The sequence below is a fragment of the Delphinapterus leucas genome, chromosome 20 (genome assembly GCF_059928025.1).
Source record: "Delphinapterus leucas isolate spDelLeu-1000000601 "Yukka" chromosome 20, BTC_Dleu_Yukka2, whole genome shotgun sequence".
In the NCBI taxonomy this organism is placed as follows: Eukaryota; Metazoa; Chordata; class Mammalia; order Artiodactyla; family Monodontidae; genus Delphinapterus; species Delphinapterus leucas.
The window spans coordinates 34451682-34473404 of record NC_143148.1 but is presented as its reverse complement, the minus strand read 5'-3'; the positions used below and the strand labels follow the sequence as shown (position 1 = coordinate 34473404).

The following is a 21723-nucleotide window of genomic DNA, read 5'->3' as shown; positions in this document are numbered from 1 at the left end:
AAGGGCAGGAACACTCCATTTTGGGCCTAGAAAGTTATTTCAACACTTGTATTGTTTACTGATACTCAGTTGGCCATTATTAGTCCTTTCAGTGGACAAAGCTAAGGAGAAAATACACCATGATTTCATACTAATACTTCCAGTTTAATTTCAGGACCAAGGGATTTTTATTTCAATTCATTACCTAAAATCTGTCTCTCCTTACTTCCAGTGCAGAAAATTCCCGTTTTCAGTAATGAAGAGTCATTTGTTTTATTCCACACTCCACAGTCAAGAGTCTCACATTATCTGTGACTCTACTTAACAGCACTGTGATTATGGAAAATAGTTTACCATTTTTTGGTGGGGTTGGTGGGGGAGCTTTTAAGGTATATCTCACTAGAGATGTAAAATCAAGTTACTGTTTTAAAGTCATTTAAAATGGTTCTTCTTGGAATAGTTATGCCATACCACCAACTGGAGTTTGGGTTCATTGTTTTCATATTATTTTCAATATTTACAAAGTACTTTTAATAGTAATCTAATTTTGCTTGATACCATGTAAAACGTTTATTTCCCAAGTCAAATCTATAAAATGACTTTTATTAAAAGAGTAGTTTATGCAATGAGGTATCACCTCACACCAGTCAGAATGTCCATTATTAAAAATAAGTCTACAAATACTAAATGCTGGAGAGGGTGTGGAGAAAAAGGAACCTTCCTACACTGCTGGTGGGAATGTAAATTGGTGCAGCCACTATGGAGAACACTATGGAGGTTACTTAAAAAGCTAAAAATAAAGTTACCATATGATCCTGCAATCCCACTCCAGGGCATATATTGGCAGAAAACTCTTAATTAGAAAAGATACATGCACGCCCAGTGTTCATAGCAGCACTATTACAATACCCAAGACATGGAAGCAACCTAAATGTCCATTGAGAGATGAATGGATAAAGAAGATGTGTGTGTGTGTGTGTGTGTACACACACATACAGTGGAATATTAGCCATAAAAAAGAATGAAAGAATGAAAAAATGACATTTGCAGGAACATGGATGGACTTAGAGATATATTAAGTAAGAGAAAGACAAATATATGAAATCACTTATTTGTGGAATCTACAAAAATGATACAAATGAACTAATTTACGAAACAGAAAGAGACTCACAGACATCGAAAACAAACTCACAGTTACCAAAGGGGATAGTGGAGGGAAGGGGGAGATAAATTAGGAGTTCGGGATTAATAAATACACCCTACTATTATATAAAATAGGTAAATAACAAGGACCTGTATAGCACAGGGAACTATACTCAATATCTTATAATAACCTATAATAGAAAAGCATCTGAAAAAGATAAATATATGTAACTGAATCACTTTGCTGTACACTTGAAACTAACACAACATTGTAAATTAACTATACTTCAGTTTAAAAAAATTTTTTAAAGAGTTGCTTAGTCTTATTAAAAATGTATTATATATTGAAATGGATTGAGTACTTGCAGCCTGTTCTTTTACTGCAGTTTTTATATTCCTGAAAATATCTTTTATTTTCATACATTTTTTTGACCATAGATCATTGTCAGAAGATTTGTTTCATTTGGAACTGAGGTGCCGTTACCTGAGTTCTTTCATGCTTGAGAATATCTTTCTTGTTTTTATTGGAAGTCCAGTTATCACTAGATATATATATTCCCCCTAGTTTTGCAAATATTGTTCCCCATTATTCTTTCAACAGCGTCAGTTGCCAAAAGCTGCCTATCTTCCTTTGTCTCTCTCCTCCCTCATGCATTTTAGGTGACTAACTTTTCCTGCCAGCATCTATTCCTAACCTCAATATCCCTATGAATTTCCTTTTTTAAAAAAAAAATTAATTTATTTATTTGGCTGTGTTGGGTCTTTGTTGCTGCGCACGGGCTTTCTCTAGTTGTGGCGAGCGGGGGCTACTCTTCATTACGGTGTACAGGCTTTTCATTGCGGTGGCTTCTCTTGTTGTGGAGCACGGGCTCTAGGCGCGCGAGCTTCAGTAGTTGTGGCGCATGGGTTTAGTTGCTCCGTGGCATGTGCGATCTTCCTGGACCAGGGCTCGAACCTGTGTCCCCTGCATTGGCAGGCGGATTCTTAACCACTGCGCCACCAGGGAAGTCCCTGAATTTCCTTTTCATTAGAGTTTATTAACTTCGAGTGTATGCTGTAGTATTGATTATTCTGCATCAGCCTTTCTTGTGCTATGGTATACCTTTCATTCTTCCAACTCAAATGTTTATTTCAGGGATATTTTTGTTGTTTTCTTTGAATGTTTTTCTTTTCATTTCTTGTGGATTGAGGTATTATATATTGATTATTAAGTTATCTTTTCTGTAAGAGTTTTGCTTTGTTTCTTAAGTGCCAAAAATTTGCTTTCATTTCCTTCTGTTATGTTGTACTTGAACCTAGTGTTTTGTTTTACCTTTTTGAGGACTTTCCTCTTAAAAAACAAAAACAGCTCCTATAATCTCTTCAAGGATATGGAATACTATTTGTCTGAACTCTTCTGTTTGTTTGTGTAAGTCTTTTGTTTCCTTTAAATTAAAAAAAAATTTTTTTTTTCTGGGTGGGGGGTAAGTCTTTTGAAAGTATGTTCTTCACCTGTCTTGTTTGTTTCTTTGATCTGTTTTACAGTTTCTTCAAAGAGGTTCCAGGCTGAGTCTTTGAATTTTTGCTTGTCTTTGAATCAACACATTATTTACTCACATATAAACCATCTTGGGGATGCTTGAGGGTGGGGAAGTGTGTTGGGGTAGTCTGCCATGTTCTGTATCCAGGTTTGGTAATGGTTACCTCTTCTTTGTTATTCTGCTTCTCCAGGATTCTCCTTTAACTCAATGGTTTGCTTACAGACATTAAAAGTAGCATCTTGAGCTTGGTTCCCTCAGCTCTGTCTCCTTTGCCATTTTCTAATTTCCATATATAGATCTGGGTCTCTAAATGGACAGTCTTCTTTCATGGCTCATCTGTGCTCCAGATTCATCACTTGAACAAAGGATAACTGTGTGTGTTTTGGGACATTCATCAGTCCTAAACATTTTTATTTCTGGATTTATCAGTCCCAAATAGAAACCTGCATTTAGCCTGTCATTTGAGGTACTGAGAATAAGCTATCTGACATATCTCTCTGGACCACTTCTTATGTGAATGTTTTGTTGAAAATGGATTTTTTTTTTCATATGAGGGGCTAGAAGAAAAATAATATATGAGAGGCTAGAATAGGAAAAAAGGGCTCTTAGTTCTACCATCTTTTACTTAGGAGTTTTACAGTTCTGTACCTTTTCTGTTAAAAGTAACCCTTTATGTTTACTGCAAAAATTTTTCATGGTCTTTTCAGTATGTTAAACTGTTTTGAATAGGTATACTATTTTTTATAACGTAACCCAAAGCATTCATACAGATAATACAGTAAAAACCTGGAATGCCTTTTTTTTTTTTTTTTTTTTGCTGTACGCGGGCCTCTCACTGTTGTGGCCTCTCCCGTTGCGGAGCTCCGGACGCACAGGCTCAGCAGCCATGGCTCATGGGCCCAGCCGCTCCGCGGCATGTGGGATCTTCCCAGACCGGGGCACGAACCCGTGTCCCCTGCATTGGCAGGCGGCCTCTCAACCACTGCGCCAACAGGGAAGCCCTGGAATGACTATTTTTAATGGTTAGAATATGTATAAGAAGTTTAAGAAATATGAAGATCCTACATTATTTGTGTGGTGCAGTATATGTATGTTTACGTACAATCCAATTATTCCAATTACTATAATCATTGTAATGTAGTGAGTTACTGTCTTCAATTTAAATTTTAAAAATCTGGTACTTTGTAATTATATAGAATCTTGGGTCTCTGAGGTCATCTGTTAGGTTAGATTTAGTAGTTTTCTTTATATAAATCTAGTTTTTATGTGAAAATCTCTATAGATGTGGTTTGTTTTCTTCTGTTTATTCGGGGTTTTTTTGGCTGCACCAGGATCTTAGTTCCCCAACCAGGGATTGAACCCATGCCGCCTGAACTGGAAGCTGAGTGTTAACTACTGCACCACCAGGGAAGTCCCAATGTGGGTTTTTTTCTAAGCTGTTTTTAGGAGCTGGGGTTGATATTACAATTCCTCAGATAATTGCTGCTTTATCAGTATTCTACCCAAAGAATGACTTTTAAAGTATTAATAGAGGTAGGGATTTTTGATGTTTCTTACTGTGGAAGTTAGTTGACTACTTCATTTACTTATTACCATTTGTGGACAACCTTATTAGGAGTATCTTTATAACAAGCTAAAATAAACTGTTTGGGACTCTTTTTGTGAGGATTTAATATTCAAGTACCCTTCACATAATTAAGTCTTTATTCTTCCCTTATGTGTGCTCTCTAGGCCAAATAGTGCCCCATTTCCCCAACCATTCTGCATGATTTTCTGAATCTCTACCATCCATCGTGGATGCACTATTTTTTAGTGTTCCTCTTAATATGTGACTCTTAGATGAGAATATGTTACTCTAGCCACAAATCAGATTATTACAAAAGTATTGTAGAATGAATGCCTTTGATAAAGTTACTTTATTTTTAATACCCAAAGATTTTGCTATCAAATTGTAAGGTGTAGTTAACTTCACTAAAAGGTTGTTGATTTTGCTAGTCTCCCCTGCCCAGTGGGTGTAGTGGTTTGAACCTAAGGGAAAATGTATAAGGCTTAATCTTATGGGATCAATGAAATCTTATTTCAGCATCTTTGCAACCCAAGATCATGTTTTTAAAATACCACTTTAGTTTTAAAAGAAAACAGTTGCTCCTAGAGAAGGGTAGCATGGTATCACAGGAGGAATATTTCATTCACTTAGCAGCCATAAAACACACTTTCTGATTCTACTACTTATCCAGCAAATTATATGACATTTGTCTTTAGTCTTTGCAATCTTGATTAAAAAAAGAAAACAAAACAAACCTTGTCTGTAATAACATGGTGTATTATATGTATATACTTCTTAGGGTTGTTGTGAAGATTGAGTTGTTGTAAAAGCAATTTTAAAATTATAAAATGTTACAGAAATTAAGGATAAGGGATATTCATTAAATTCGGTGATCCTAATTAAAACAAAAATTTCTGGGGTTTCAGTGGCCATTGACAGTCTCTTGGAATGTCTTTTTTTTTTTTTTTTTTTTTTTTTTTTTGCGGTACACGGGCCTCTCACTGCTGTGGCCTCTCCCGTCGTGGAGCGCAGTCTCAGGGGCCCAGCCGCTCTGCGGCGTGTGGGATCTTCCTGGACCGGGGTACAGACCCGTGTCCCCTGTATCGGCAGGCAGACTCTCAAACACTGCGCCACCAGGGAAGCCCTGTCTTTCCATCTTTTAGGTTGGTGTAAGAGTACCAGTTAAGGGCTACCCTGGTGGCGCAGTGGTTGAGAATCTGCCTGCTAATGCAGGGGACACGGGTTCGAGCCCTGGTCTGGGAGGATCCCACATGCTGCGGAGCAACTAGGCCCGTGAGCCACAACTACTGAGCCTGCGCGTCTGGAGCCTGTGCTCCGCAAAAAGAGAGGCTGCGATAGTGAGAGGCCCGCGCACCGTGATGAAGAGTGGCCCCCACTTGCCACAACTAGAGAAAGCCCTCACACAGAAATGAAGACCCCACACAGCAAAAATAAGTTAATTAATTAATAAACTCCTACCCCCAACATCTTCTTTAAAAAAAAAAAAAAGTGCCAGTTAAGTCAGTATGCTAATTAACCATGATCTGGTTCCCTGACTCCTGCTGGCCTTTTTTCTGTTACTAAAATCCTTTATGTATTGTTTACCTTCTGTCTCAAATGCTCTTCCTTCATTGTATCTTTGGTTGTCACCTAAATATTTTAAGTCTCAGTTTACATGTTACATCTTTAGGGATGGCCTCTCTGAGGTATACCCCCCCCCCACCGTCCTGTCAATATCATATAACCCTGTTTTCTTCATGAGTTAATATTATCAGAAATTGTTTGCCTGTACTTTTCTTCTTCCGTGAAAATGTATTTCATGAGAGCTGTGGAACACATTGGTCTCCTCTGCTGTTATATTTGCTATACCTTGAATGGTATCTAGCATGTACTCAACAAATGTTTGTTAAGCCAGTTATTCTTGTTCTTTCAAGGGAGAGGTCTGGTTGGTTGGAGCATAGGTAATTCTTCTTAATTAATTTGAATTGGCTCTTTAAGATAATGTCTTCAGTGTTCCAGGGGATAGGAAAAAATAATCTATGATTATATAGATGTTAACTTTAAGATGTCTGAGGCAGTGTAAAGCTTGGTCTTGCTTAACTCTCACATGTTCTGGATGGGGAAAACAAACTGAAATAAGTTAACTTAGCTGGCTGTGACATAATTATGATACAATAGAAAGAGTATAGACTTTGGAGTTGGACTATGAATACCAGACTCCTAACTCATAGACTATTGGATTTTAGGCTCATGGAGTCTGTTTGAAGTGTCCACTTTCTCATCTATAAAATGGGAGTAATTTTTGGCAGAGTTGTTAAAGATTAAACCAAGGAAGCCCAGTCACATTTTTAGGCCAAAGTAGGTAGTTAAATATTTACTATTATAAAATTTTAATGTGGCATTTAATAAGCAAATGATTACTCTGCACATACATTGTGCTAAATAAGCTCTTTTCCTGACCTAAATGTGAAGTGAACACAACTACGTAAATTCCCTTTTCTCGTGCAACTTACAGTCGAGTGAGACATAGACAATAAACAGAAATTATCGGGTGGTGGTAAGTACTGTGGAGAAAAGTAAAGCAGGATGAGCGGTGATGGTGGGGCAGTTCGTGTTGCTATTTTAGGGATGGTAGTTAGGAAACCTCTGACTGATGAGGTGGCTTTAGAGCAGAAACCTAAAGGAAGTGAGAGAACAAACCGCATGTAGATATCTAGAGTTTTCTAGTTAGAGGGAATAGCAAGTACAAACATTGGTAAATTTGAGGAACAGCAAGAAGCTCAGGGCCAGTACTGATATCAGACCAGTTCCTTTAGGGCCTTGCCCTATAGGCTATTACAAAGAGTCACAGTTATGTTAGATTTCAGGTTATACTTTTTAGGGGTTAAAAACAACAATGGATAGAGAAAGTGATGCTCTCATGAGTCCAGTTATAAAATTGTCGCCTTACAACTTAAACATGTCATTTGTGCTGTTGTTTGGTGTTTTTGGTGTAGAGGTTGGTCAGAGCACACTGTTACATGGGGCTAATTACTGGTAGTTTTTCTTCTCTCTTTCCTGCTAGTGCCTGTAGGAAACACTTAAAAAATATTTAATTATAAAATGTTGGCACCTCCATCTCAATAATTCCTAGAACTCTTGTTCCAAAATGAACAATTAATGTAATTTGGGATGTTGTCCTAGAGATGAAATTTTTTAAAAAAAGAAAAGTCACTCTTAGCAAACTCATATTTTTGGTCTTTTTAGATTGTGAATCGGCACGGTCCTGAGGCAGACAGGCATTTATTACGCTGCCTATTTTCGCATGTGGATTTCAGTGGCGATGGTAAAAGCAGTGGCAAAGATTTTCATCAGGTATTTGGGGCTTACATAGTATATATATTCACTTAGCTCTAATTGTTCCATGAATTGCATTTTGGGCATAGCTGTGTAGCAAACACATAAAGGATCCAAAAATAATCTTAGCTGAATGGCTAAAAGGCAGTGGGACTTTTCCTTTTCTTGTCCTTCTCTTCTCCTGCCTGACTGCAGACCATTACAGCTACTTAGTTCAGGTTTAGAGAGCTGGGAATCAGACCTGCCTGAAGGAAGCAGGACTGTGGGGAAGTCCAGCTTGACAAGTAAGTAAGGCAGAGAGAGGATCTCTTCACCTAGTTTGAGTTTCTATGGTTTGATTCTCAATCTGGGAACAGTTTGTCATGATATTACTCCTTATAGTTATCTTGTCAGTGGACTTTCTTCTGCAGAGGTTTTGGTTTAACACCTGTTGCTAATAGACTTTGGTAGTTTCAATAGGATTTTTAAAGAGCTGATGTAGAAACAGTGTACAGTATCAGATTACCCTTTAATGTTCTGAGCAATGCTGCTTCTATTTGTGCAAGAAGATGACTGTTAGTGCTAATGAAAATTCATTTGTTATTTTTAAAGACTCAGTTTCTGATTCAGGAGTGTGCGTCACTGATTACGAAGCCAAATTTTATCTCCACGCTGTCCTATGCCATTGATAATCCATTGCACTATCAGAAGGTTGGTATTCCTTTTATCTTTAGTGGTCCTAAGAATGTGATCTTTTATTAGGTTTTCTAAAAAGGCCTTAATCCTTGGCCTCATAATATCATATTGTAAATAAAAATTTCAGATACTTTCTTTGGAGTTTTTGTAGCTTTCTAACAAAGTCAAGGTGGTTTGATAATAATTAGAATCTTAATAAAACCAGATCATGTGAAGGCTTAAGCTTGTCAGAACACAGTTCCACAGCTGTTGGTAGCAGCACTACAGAATTGTCACTCCTATGTAGCACCATAATTGGGTAAACGGATGCTTTTATAAACTTTTTGAAAATTGTATGTTCTTATTTTAAAATAAAGTTTGGTTTGTTTCAGAGTTTAAAGCCTGCACCCCACTTATTTGCCCAGCTGAGTAAAGTTCTCAAGTTAAGCAAAGTACAAGAGGTAAGTGATTTAAGAAAAGAGATGTAGGCAAAATTAGAAATAAAACAACTATTTGACTCTTTGGTCAATCTAACCCTTCTTGTTTCAGGTAATTTTTGGCCTTGCCCTCTTGAATTCTTCCAGCTCAGATCTCAGAGGTTTTGGTAAGCTTCCCTTTCCCTAAAGATCCTATAGTGAAGTTAGAGTCTTTAAAACCCGTGGGCTTCTGAGTCTTGAGCCTCCATAGTTAGAGAGTAAGATTATTTTCTTTTGGTCTCTTTTATGTATGTATGTATATGTACGTATGGTAAAAACATAAAATTTACCTTCGTAACCATTTTTAAGTGTATAATTCAGTAGTGTTAACTATATTCACATTGTTGTATAATGGATGTCTGGAACTTCTTTGTCTTGCAAAACTGAAACTGTACCCATCCAAAAATTCTCCATTCCCTCTCCTCCTCCTGCCCCTGCCCCACACCGCCAAGCCCCTGGTAATTGGTCTTTTATTTTTATGCCTACCAGCTAGAGCTGTAAAAACATTAGAGGGTGAAGGGTGAGTTGGTGAATGAGAATGATGATCATCTGTATTTTGATGATATGTGACTTCTTACCCATTGTGGTGCAAAAATAACTTGTGGTTTTTTATTTATCTCATTTCTAGCTGCCCAGTTTATCAAACAGAAGCTTCCAGATCTTCTGCGTTCTTACATTGACGCAGACGTCAGTGGAAATCAAGAAGGTGGCTTCCAGGATATAGCAATAGAAGTCCTACACCTCCTCCTCTCCCATCTCCTCTTTGGGCAGAAGGGAGCCTTTGGAGTTGGACAGGAACAGATAGACGCTTTTCTTAAGACGCTGCGCAGAGGTAAAAAGGAGTGTCTGTAGCCTACAAAAGATGATTTCTTTGGATGAACACACATTACAAAAGGATTGTAGAATACAAATGAAGGCAGTGATTTACTTTTCTGTTAACTTCGTAATCTTTCAAGGAAGAGAGTATTTTATAATTTAAAATATGAAAATGATAAAAGCCTCATAGACAAGGTATAAAATGAAGAGCACGTACCAGCAATATTGTTATCTAAGTACAATCTCATTTCAGACTTGGTATATTTCCACGTGGTCAGATTTTTCCCTTTTAGGGAGACAGAGACTACAGTATTTGTGACATGCTCTCTTTAGTTTAAAATGTCGATCACTATCATATATCCACTTCACCTCTTGGCTGTTGGCATTGTTATGCTGAGATAACTCCTGGTTCTGTTGTTGCCATCCTCCTTCCTCTGATCCTTTTTTTAGAGATAGTGTTTAAAACAAATCTTTCATAGTGGACTAACCACTATCCAGTTTCACTCTTATTATTGTTTACTTCTTAACATTGATATAGTTTAATTTAAACTTCATTAACTTTCTCAGTAATAGGACGTTTTCCACTTGTCAGTGAAATAGAGACTGATGTACCAATTATTTCTGATGTCTTCCTTGCATGGGAATTGATAGCCCTTTTGTGAAATTTTAAAGTAATATTTAGGGTGCAATAGATAATGGGATCCTAATAAAAAAATTAAAAATATACTTATGACCATTTTTTGTGACATAAGAACATTCAAATTTTAGAATTGGGGTTGAAGTCATAACTTGGGCTAGGCTAGCTGGATTGGAAAAACTGAATAACTTTGGTTTGAATATGGACTTGTGAAAACTCAGGTTTGAGGGGCTTTTAAAGAGTAAAAGAGGATAGTTTGTTATTAATCAATATAGCAGTTATAATTATCTTTTTCCTTCTTCAGATTTTCCCCAGGAACGCTGTCCCGTGGTGCTTGCACCACTTTTATACCCTGAAAAACGGGACATTCTAATGGACAGAATCCTGCCTGATTCTGGAGGGGTAGCTAAAACCATGATGGAGAGCTCTTTGGCTGACTTCATGCAAGAAGTGGGCTATGGCTTTTGTGCAAGGTTGGTAGTCAGACATTTTAAACTTCTGATTACTCTTGTGAAAAGCACAATGTAATTCTTTAAAGCAAGTTCCTAAAGATTCCTTAATGTATTGTCTTTGCCTCTCAAGAATTTTGCTTCTAAATTTAATCTTCCACATATTAGTTTTGGTGGCAGCTATAAATGTTCTCATGGCTAAATTTCCATCTCTCCATCCCCCCTAGTTTCTCAAATTTAAGGATCAGAGGTTCCTAGCCTAGTCGCCATGGTAGGCAGTTTTAGCTTTTGAGAGGGAGGGCATTGAGGCAAGTGTTCATGGAACTTGCATCATTTCGCATCCATCATGTCTAATATGCTCTTCCCTGCCCCCACCCTCAATTTCCTTGCTGTACCTTGATTTCTACAGTCTTCCTTTTCTGCCCTTTTCTGCCTCTCACTTATTTTCCTCACCTGCCAGGGGCATAAAAGGAAATTGTTTCACCCTAATGGTAGCACATAGGACTGTGATATAGTGGATTGTTAGTATTTTTCTGAGAATATGTTATTAAGGGCATTAATGTGCTTTGCTTTGACTTTAAGTGTAACATTTAATGTTTTTAAAACTCATACAAACCACATTTCCACTTATGTTTGAAAGTGTATTTCTTGTGTGTGTATAAATGTGCCTGGCATAAAACTTTTGTTGATGCAAAGTGAAAAAGTTAAAATACATTTTCAGGGCTTTGTACATATCAGAATAACCCTTGAGTTATCAGTATTTTAAAGAATAACTTGATTTATACCGAAGATTGACATAATTTTATGTCTCTTTGTAGATACTACTGTTAACTCATATTTCCTTCTTCCATCGGTATTTTAAACGTTTTCTATTTCCTTAAGTAGGTGGATTTTACACTCCTAGCTATGTGAAAGTAACAAGAAATGAAGCTTATTACTCTCTATGTTAGTAAAACTCTAGCGACTTCACTCGTGCATTTTATATGAGTGTTTCTTAACCTTGGTATCGAGGGTACCATTTTTTGAAGTTAAATTTCTGTTTCAGTATTGAAGAATGTCGCAATATAATCATGCAGTTTGGTGTTCGGGAGGTCACAGCTGCCCAGGTTGCAAGGGTTTTGGGAATGATGGCTCGAACTCATTCAGGATTAACAGACGGAATTCCATTACAGGTAGGTGTGGAAATAAACTATTTTACAAAGTGAATTAATGTCCTGCCCTCTTTATTTTATTTATTAAATTACAGTATGATTGTTCTACCAACCAGAGCTGAACACATTGAGTAGTTGGCTTTGTTTAATTCAGATTTTAATTCTACAGAGTATCTCTGCTCCTGGCAGTGGGATCTGGAGTGATGGAAAAGATAAAAGTGATGGAGCACAGGCACACACATGGAATGTAGAAGTCTTGATTGATGTTCTCAAAGAACTGGTGAGTACACATGTAATGTTATATATTTATGATGTTAGTATGATATAGCCCAAAGAAAGAAAATTTTAATGAATAAAGTGCCTAGATGAATGAGAACTGCAGTGTTTTATAATTTCTGACTTCAAAAGTAATGAAGCGGGCTTCCCTGGTGGCGCAGTGGTTGAGAGTCCGCCTGCCGATGCAGGGGACACGGGTTCGTGCCCCGGTCCAGGAAGATCCCACATGCCGCGGAGCGGCTGGGCCCGTGAGCCATGGCCACTGAGCCTGCGCATCCGGAGCCTGTGCTCCGCAGCGGGAGAGGCTGCAACAGTGACAGGCCTGCGTACCGCAAAAAAAAAAAAAAAAAGTAATGAAGGGTCCGAGATAATTATGTACTGGAAATAGTATGCAGTCAAACTGTAGCTTTGTTCATAATGAATTGTTGCTATGCAATTCTGAGTAGCACTGCTGAGGTGGCTTGGTAGGTTGTTAGTGTGTGGTTTTTTGGGGAGGATGAATTTGTTACAAAGTAATGATTGTATGAGGAATTACTGAGGAGAAAGAAAGTCCTCTGACATTTTTCTGGAAAGTGCAACAAAAACCCTGCCAACCTTGTTTATGGGATATTATTATAGGGATAAAAAAAGCCATACTTATCTTACTACTTCCACTTCTGAAATATCCACAAACTAAATAATTGGTCCCCAAATAAACAACGTACCTCTCCTAAAATATTGAACTGTTAAAATAAAATATAAAAAAGTGAAACTTCTAGTTATTAAAAGGGAGTGGTGAAATTTAGTCAGTGAGAGAACAGTGGAGTCAAGATCAAGATGTAATGTGTTCAGTCTTGTTCATAAAATGTCAAGGAACAAAATGTAACACTAAAGACTACAAATAAATACTTCCATAACATTCTTGATAAGGTGTCAGGTCATTTGTCTATCCTATTTCTCATTTTTAGTTTCCTACATTTGTAACTTATAAGTAAAATTGAGTAACAGGGAATCATACTGTTCTCTGTGTGACCTTATTACTAACAGCATCAGTGGGTTTTCTTTTTATTTTTCTTAATAGTAGATGGGTTTATGGTGTTCAGACGTACTCTTTAGTAATAGAGGAGGGGAAAAATAACACGTGATTATGGCAGAAAACTTAGTGAAAAGGAAGAAAAGCAAAATAAAACCACAGTTTTAGCACTTAAGGATAACCAGTTACTAATGGGTTTGGGTTTTTTCTTTTTTAATTTTTAAAAAAGTATTTTTGTCTTCGTTGCTTCGCACGGGCTTTCTCTAGTCGCGGCAAGCAGGGGCTACTCTTCGTTGCGGTGCACAGGCTTCTTGCTGCTGTGGCTTCTCTTGTTGCGGAGCACGCACTCTAGGCGTGCGGGCTTCAGTAGTTGTGGCGCACGGGCTTAGTTGCTCTGTGGCATGTGGGATCTTCCTGGACCAGGGCTCAAACCTGTGTACCCTGCATTGGCAGGCGGACTCTTTTTCTTTTTTTTTTTTTTTTTTTTTTTTTGCGGTACGTGGGCCTCTCACTGTTGTGGCCTCTCCCGTGGCGGAACACAGGCTCCGGACGCGCAGGCTCAGTGGCCATGGCTCACGGGCCCAGCCACTCTGCGGCATGTGGGATCTTCCTGGACCGGGGCACGAACCCATGTCCCCTGCATCGGCAGGTGGACTCTCAACCACTGCGCCACCAGGGAAGCCCTACTGATTTGTTTTTAACCTGTGGTTGTCTTGCAACTATGAAAACATGCTTTTCCCTCAGTTTCATCTTTGTACTTTATTGTACTATTGAAAAACTCTTTTTTAAAAAAATTGCAGACAAGGACAGTTTTCCATGTTATCTGAACCTATGTTTTGATTTCAGAGAGTGCAAAGGCTATAAATTGAACGCCTTCACTGTGGATTTGAATAGTTGAATTAGTAATCTCTTTTCTTCTTCCTTTTTCTCGTATATTTGAGTTTCTGTACAATTTTTTGTAGAAAGGGAACAGAGGACAATTTCAGATACACATTGGGTTAATAATTTTTCTGATTTACTTCCAAGGATGGGAGGAGGAAACCATAGGGGCACGCCTGTGGATTTACCAAACTTAACTCTCTCTAGGATAATGCCGTTTAATAGTGTATTTATGGTTTTATTCTGTCACAGCCAGTCCTTGAAACAAATTTTAGAAAGAAAAAAATTTTACCTCTGAATGCCATTGTTGTCTTAGAGTGAATACCCTAACTGACGTTTATTCTTTTTACCATACAAAGCAAGCATTAAAGTCTTTATGGATTGAAAGGCGTCACCTTAGAGCAAAACTAAACTGGACATAACACTTTGGTTGGAGATTTAATTATGAAGTGTGCACAGCCTTTTCTTCTTTCAAGCACAAAATATTCTTCTGTTTTTTCTTTCCCCTTTTTCTTTTTGGCCACGCTGTGCAGCATGCGGGGTTTTAGTTCCCCGACCAGGGATCGAACTTGTGCCCCCGGCATCGGGAGCACAGGGTCTTAACCACTGGACCGCCCAGGAAGTCCCAAGCACAAAATATTCTTATTGCTTGGTGCAGAGTGTTTGGTAAATTATCTTCTCTAAATGTGTTTCCTTTGCTTTGTGTTTCTTTAAGGAATCTCATACTGCTTTTATGAATACCTTTTCATAAAACATTTTTGAATGGAATTTTTAGTCATTTTGACATAAAGAATCTAGACCACTTTTCCTGATGCATACGTTGGGATGCTTTTAGGGGAGATCTTTAGTTAATTAAGATTTTTTTAAAAAAATAAATTTATTTATTTATTTTTGGCTGCATTGTCTTCATTGCTGCGCACGGGCTTTCTCTAGTTGCGGCAAGCAGGGGCTACTCTTCGTTGCGGTGCACGGGCTTCTCATTGCGGTGTCTTCTCTTGTGGAGCACAGGCTCTAGGCGCGGGCTTCAGTAGTTGTGGCACGTGGGCTCAGTAGTTGTGGCTCGTGGGCTCTAGAGCACAGGCTCAGTAGTTGTGGCGCACGGGCTTAGTTGCTCCGCGGCATGTGGGATCCCCAGACCAGGGATCAAACCCCCATGTCCCCTGCATTGGCCGGAGGATTCTTAACCACTGCACCACCTGGGAAGTCCTTGTTAATTAAGATTGATATTTGGGATAATTGATTTATCTTTGCAGCTTTGTTCCAAGGTAGTGGAATCTTACTATAAAGACGAGGCACTAAGTGAAGTGTTATCTGTTTGCCATATTGGGATGGGAGTGTTCGTTGGACTAAAGTAGGGGAAGAGATTTCCCCTTTATGTACTCACGTATTCACAAGTATGTTGTGAACTGAAAGGTAACTTGTAGCTTGCTGGTAGAGCCAGTTTATTTTGAATATTAAGAATTTACCTTTCCAAGTCTCTTTGAAATGCCAGAAAGATTTAGATGATTTTGAGTCTATAATTAGACCATCTTGATTGAACTTCAGATTTAATATGGCTCTTTGGATAAAGCAATCAAACACTTTTGTTCATTAAACTTTTTTTTGGCTGCGTTGGTTCTTCGTTGCTGTACGTGGGCTTTCTCTAGTTTCAGAGAGTGGGGGCTACTCTTTGTTGCGGTGCGCGGGCTTCTCGTTCGCGGTGGCTTCTCTTGTTGCGGAGCACAGGCTCTAGCCGCAGGCTTCAGTAGTTGCTGCACGTGGGCTCAGTAATTGTGGTGTATGTGCTTAGTTGCTCCACAGCATGTGGGATCTTCCTGGACCAGAGATCGAACCTGTGTCACCTGCATTGGCAGGCGGGTTCTTAACCACTGCATCACCAGGGAAGTCCCTTTCCATTAAACTTTGAAATGCTTTTCTTTTTTAGAACCCAAGTTTGAATTTCAAGGAAGTAACTTACGAACTGGACCATCCTGGATTTCAAATTCGTGACAGTAAAGGACTTCATAATGTAGTGTATGGCATTCAGAGGGGTCTGGGTATGGAAGTGTTCCCTGTAGACCTCATATACAGACCTTGGAAACATGCAGAAGGCCAGGTAAGTGAATGATGTTTAGCTATAGAAGAGGCAAAGAATCATGGCTTAGATAGTGCCGTCTATCCATTGATTAAAATATTCTTTTAATGTAGAATTTGTTTGGCATTGCTCAGAAAAGCAGAGACTGATAAATTTTGAAGGAACATTATTATAGTTTAGTACCAGTCAGACTCAGCTGAAGTGTAGCAATCAAACTGTTTTCCCAATAGCTTAATGAGGTTTGTCTCCAGGGTCACCTCACCATTCACCTTTCATTTGTCTGACTTGTCTGTGGTTTTGAAAGATCGCATAATTAAGATTCTAAAGGGAAATTTCATTCTGATGAATGAGAATTAAGATTAAGATTGAGATTAGCCTAGTGAAAATGTTGCACATTTTTATAACATTCACAGTCATTTATGGTAGTAAGGACTTTTTTCTCTTGTTCCAGCTCTCCTTCATTCAGCATTCCCTTATAAATCCAGAGATCTTCTGTTTTGCCGACTACCCATGTCATACTGTTGCCACTGATATTCTGAAAGCACCACCAGAGGATGACAATCGAGAAATTGCCACATGGTAAACACTCTTCATCTAGCTTTTCTTGAAAGGGTCACTTATACTTTTTTGAATTACAAGATTAATAGTGAGCCAACTACGTAGTTAAAAGGTTTAAACGAAACAGTATTTTTAGTAAGCCTACTTACCCTAAATTTTTATATAGTAGGGTGTTGGTGGATGAAAATCTATATTTAGTCTCCTTATCACTAGATACATCTTTCCTCTTGTAATGCCTGCCATTGTATATTTTCTGTAACAATCAAATGTTAGAAGGAGGTTTTTACTTCTCCCTTAATGTTAAATCCCTTTCTTCTCTCTGTAGATTTGCTTGCTTGCTTTCTTTTGTAAGTGGCTCAAAATGACCAGTGGATGAAATCTAAAACTTTACGCTGAATTATCTATTTCTCTGAGTTTCAATTCAGAATTTCTGCTGGAGAATCTGACTGGTTCAGTTGGTTTCTTCTGGAACTAACCCCTCTCTGGGGATGTGAGATAAGGATGGTAAAAGTACTTCCATCACTGTTATAATACACCCACAGCTGTGCAGAGTGGGCATGGACTGGATTGGTCCCCAAAGACATCTACTTTATAATGTTTCTTCCATTTTTTCCAACCATACTCCCCTGGGACACATCTTATAAACAAAGGATGGTAAACTTCGTGTAAAGGGCTTTACAGGCCAGATGGTCTCTGTAGAAACTACATAACTCTTTAATTGTAGCACAATGTAAATATGGGTGTGGCTCTGTTCCAACAAAACAGTATTTACAGAAATAGGCAGTGGGTGAGATTTGGCTTGTGGATGTAGTTTGCTGATCCCTGTTCTGAAAGATGGACCGAAGCAGTGGTTTTTTCTGAAGTGTGTCCTTTCCCCAGGTGCTAGCCAACATTGGATGTACAGGATAGTTGTTTTTTTTTCTCCTGTTAAGTCTAATGTGTACGGCAGTATGTCTTCATTTTAACAGATAAAGGCCTCTTTCCATTTTATGAAATTGAAATGTCATATACATTTAATAATTCCTTAATGTAGCTATATATTCAGGTTTCCCTAATTGTCTCAAGAGTGCTTTTTAACAGTTTGTATGATTGAGAGTCCAAACAAGGTCCACATAGTTTCTTTTATGCTGTAAGTCTTTCTTCTCCCTGTTTTTTTTTTTTTTTCTTAAATATAATTCTTGGCCATCGATTTAATGGAGAAGTAGGATCAGTTATCCTATAGTCTGCCCTGTGGTATGGGGTATCTGTTTCCTCATGGTGTTTAATTTGATCCCTATCCCCATAGTTTTCATGGACTAAGGGTAGCAAAACCTTGAGGCTTGATTGAAGTCAACCACATTTAGCTTCTTGGGGCAAGAATAATTCATAGGGGGCATTGTGCACCTAAGTAAAAAACTTGGTGTTACTGAAGTAAGTGTTTGGGCTTTTTTTTTTTTTTTAATGGAAGTATAGTTGATTTACAGTGTTGTGTCAGGCTGCATTTTTATGTAGAATTTTTCTTGTGTATAATTATATCTATATTTGTGTTGGATTTTTGACTGTTTCTAAGCTACTGTTTGTTTTTATTTTGCACTCTAATCACAAAAGTTTTTGATGGTAACTCTTTGGTAAGGCGGTCCATGGTTGTGTACATGGTCAGTCGTGTCTGCTGTCCTTCATCATGTATTCTCTAATTTGGACTGCATTTGAAATTAGTTTGAAAGCATACGAGCATTATATATTTGAGATGAACAGCACCAATTTAAATATTTTTCAAATATTAAAAGATGACAACTTGGTTTTGTCTTGATAGCTGGTATCACTTATTTGGAAAATGAATTTTGTGTGCTTAGATTTTCATTGATAGACTATCTTACTTCCATTCTTGTTAGGAAGAGCTTGGATTTGATTGAATCTCTGCTGAGGCTCGCAGAGGTAGGGCAATATGAGCAAGTCAAACAACTCTTCAGCTTCCCTATCAAACACTGTCCAGACATGCTGGTATTGGCCTTACTACAAATCAACACCTCCTGGCACACCTTGCGCCATGAACTCATCTCCACTCTGATGCCAATTTTCCTTGGAAACCACCCTAACTCAGCTATAATTTTGCACTATGCATGGCATGGGCAGGTAAGATATGACCATTTCTTTGTCTTAATAAACTGACATTCTTTTTTTTTTAATTTTTAGTGGGATATAGTTGATTTACAGTGTTGTGTTAGTTTCAGGTGTGTAGCAAAGTGAATCTGTTATTACATATACATGTATCCACTCTTTTTCAGATTCATTTTCCATATAGGCCATTACAGAGTATTGAGTAGAGTTTCCTGTGCTATACATTAGGTCCTTATTAGTTATCTGTTTTATATATAGTAGTGTGTATATGTGAATCCCAATCTTCCAGTTTATCTCCCCCCACCCCATAATGGACATTCTTTCTTTTTTTTAATTTGGCTGTGCCAGGTTTAAGTTGCGGCACGTGGGATCTTTAGTTGTGACATGCAGGGTCTTGGTTGTGGCATTGGGGGGTCTAGTTCCCTGACCAGGGATCAAACCCAGGCCCCCTACATTGGGAGCATGGAGTCCTAACCACTGGACCACCAGGGAAGTCCTGACATTTCTTTTTTTTATTAATTTTTATTGGAGTATAGCTGCTTTACAATGTTGTGTTAGTTTCTGTTGTGCAGCAGAGTCAATCAGTTATATGTATACATATATCCACTTCTTAATTTTTTTTAATTTATTTTAATTTTTGGCTGCATTGGGTCTTCGTTGCTGCGCGTGGGCTTTCTCTAGTTGTGGTGAGAGGCGGCTACTCTTCGTTGCGGTGCGTTGGTTTCTCATTGCTGTGGCTTCTCTTCCTGCGGAGCACGGGCTCGAGTGTGCGGGCTCCATTAGTTGCAGCACGCGGGCTCAGTAGCTGTGGCTCACGGGCTCCAGAGCACAGGCTCAGTAGTTGTGGCACACAGGCTTAGTTGCTCCGTGGCATGTGGGATCTTCCTGGACCAAGGCTCGAACCCGTGTCCCCTGCATTGGCAGGCGGATTCTCAACCACTGCGCCACAAGGGAAGCCCTATCCACTCTTTTTTAGATTTCCTTCCCATTTAGGTCACCACAGAGCATTGAGTAGAGTTTTTGTACAGTAGGTTCTCATTAGTTAATCTGTTTTATACTAGTAGTGTGTATATGTGAATCCCAATCTCCCAGTTCATCCCAGTGCACCCTCCCCTTACCCCCTTGGTAACTGCAAGTTTGTTTTCTACATCTGTGATTCTATTTCTGCATAATTGACATTCTTTTGATGATGTTCACCTAGAGAAATTGTTAATCATGGAATTTTGACACTGAAATAGTCACACTTCTATAAAACTTATTTTATCTTTTAGCATCATCTGGGCATTAAAGTATAAAACTTGAAAGAGCAAGGAGGCAAGACAATTAAAAAAAAATCAGTATTATGAAAGGTCTGTATTGCTAGTGTACCAGTATCCTTTCGATAGCAGTAAAGAGCTTAATCATTTATCATAGAACCAGAAGGTTCTCATTTCACTTTTTAACAGTAAATGGAAGAAGATCATAAAACAGTTTTAATTGAGGGCTTCCCTGGTGGCTCAGTGGTTGAGAGTCCGCCTGCCGATGCAGGGGACACGGGTTCGTGACCCGGTCCGGGAAGATCCCACATGCTGTGGAGCGGCTGGGCCCGTGAGCCATGGCCTCTGAGCCTGCGCGTCAGGAGCCTGTGCTCCGCAGCGGGAGAGGCCGCAGCGGTGAGAGGCCCGCGTACCGCAAAAAACAAAAACAAAAACGGTTTAATTGACATAATTTTGTTTTATCCAGATCCAGCATTTAAATTTTATTTTGGTTCCTGCTGAGATTTCAAGCCCTTGTGCTCCTGCACCCCCCACCCCTTGCCAATTTTGTAGAATATATTTGACAAATACTCTCTTGTCCATTGATTCCTCCCCCCCCATAGCCTACATTTTAAATAAAGATATATGTAGAAGCTTTAAGAAAAAGCAGTCATCTTCCCCTTTATATCAATGTGCCCTTCCCTTTTTAAGATATTCTTGCTGTAGTTTGTTATAAACAAGTGCTTTTAAAAATTCAGATAAGACTTTATAAATGAAAAACATTAGCCTTGGTTGCATGCCTTTCAGTCAGACCAACTCCATTTCTAGTGACTCAAATCACATGACAGACAGTAATGTTTATCAGACATTTAACCAAAAGTTTGTAGCCCAGACATTCTTAGGCTTTTCTCACCACATCTGTGAGGTGGAAAGGGCAGAGTGGAAGGACTTGTATCTCCACTCCTGGTTAGATACTTGTTTTGCTAGGACTTTCTGTCAGTCTAAGACAGTTACTGGAAAGTGATTTAGACAGTGATAGTAATTGCCTTGCTGTTGCTTCTGTGAGGAGCATTTTCTAAATTACCATTCAACTGCACACCTTTAGATCAGTCTTCAAAGACAGGCTGTTTTCCGCTAAAAAAAGAAATTGAATAATTACAAAAAATGAGCATGATCATTTGTGAAAATAGCTAGATTTAGAAGTACAAACTCTAGTCCCAGAAATACTGATAAAACACTACCCTGTGCAGCATGAGAGATGATTACCGTAAACTGTTTTGTTTTTATAGGCCAGTGATTTGTGATTTAATTTAAGGGATCATATAAACTTGATGCATCCTCATATTCTCATCATACTTCGGCTTTGAAAATGTATAGGCAGACTTTTATAGTACAAATAAATTTGTTGTATGTAACTACATGACCCCAGGGTTTTGGGGTAGGCCTCATTTGGGAAATATGGACAAAACTGCTTTCCCACAAAATAAACGTCACTGTAATCAATGCTTAAGGCTTGAGCTTTGTTGTCTGCACTGATACACCTCAGTTTTACATAAATACAAGTAAAATCAGCATTTGCAATAGCATTTGCAACAGCCTATCAAAATGGTCAGTAGTATTGCTATTTAACCCTCCTTTTTCTTTTCTTAGGGACAGTCTCCCTCAATCCGCCAACTTATCATGCATGCGATGGCAGAATGGTACATGCGAGGGGAACAGTATGACCAGGCCAAATTGTCTCGAATACTTGATGTGGCCCAGGACTTGAAGGTGAGCTTGGAGGGACAGATTAACGTTTTTTATTTATTAATGATAAAAAATAACATTTTTATGTAACATAGGTGCTTTAGGAATAATTCACATGTAACTAGCTCTTAACTAGAAT

The 21723-nt window shown here is 38.5% G+C and overlaps 1 protein-coding gene across 14 annotated transcripts in view; it reads left to right on the top strand.

Annotated features, from left to right (window-relative positions):
- Positions 1–21723, top strand: part of CNOT1 (CCR4-NOT transcription complex subunit 1) — a 100005-nt gene that overhangs the window by 34107 nt on the left and 44175 nt on the right. For all 14 annotated transcript variants that reach the window (XM_089903165.1, XM_089903166.1, XM_089903167.1 and 11 more), the window contains 12 exons: positions 7435–7542; positions 8116–8214; positions 8571–8639; positions 8728–8782; positions 9283–9486; positions 10412–10580; positions 11602–11728; positions 11877–11987; positions 15799–15969; positions 16400–16527; positions 18378–18618; positions 21489–21608. In XM_089903165.1, the coding sequence (XP_089759291.1) occupies positions 7435–7542; positions 8116–8214; positions 8571–8639; positions 8728–8782; positions 9283–9486; positions 10412–10580; positions 11602–11728; positions 11877–11987; positions 15799–15969; positions 16400–16527; positions 18378–18618; positions 21489–21608 (1602 nt within the window). The remainder of the gene's footprint in view (positions 1–7434; positions 7543–8115; positions 8215–8570; positions 8640–8727; positions 8783–9282; positions 9487–10411; positions 10581–11601; positions 11729–11876; positions 11988–15798; positions 15970–16399; positions 16528–18377; positions 18619–21488; positions 21609–21723) is intronic.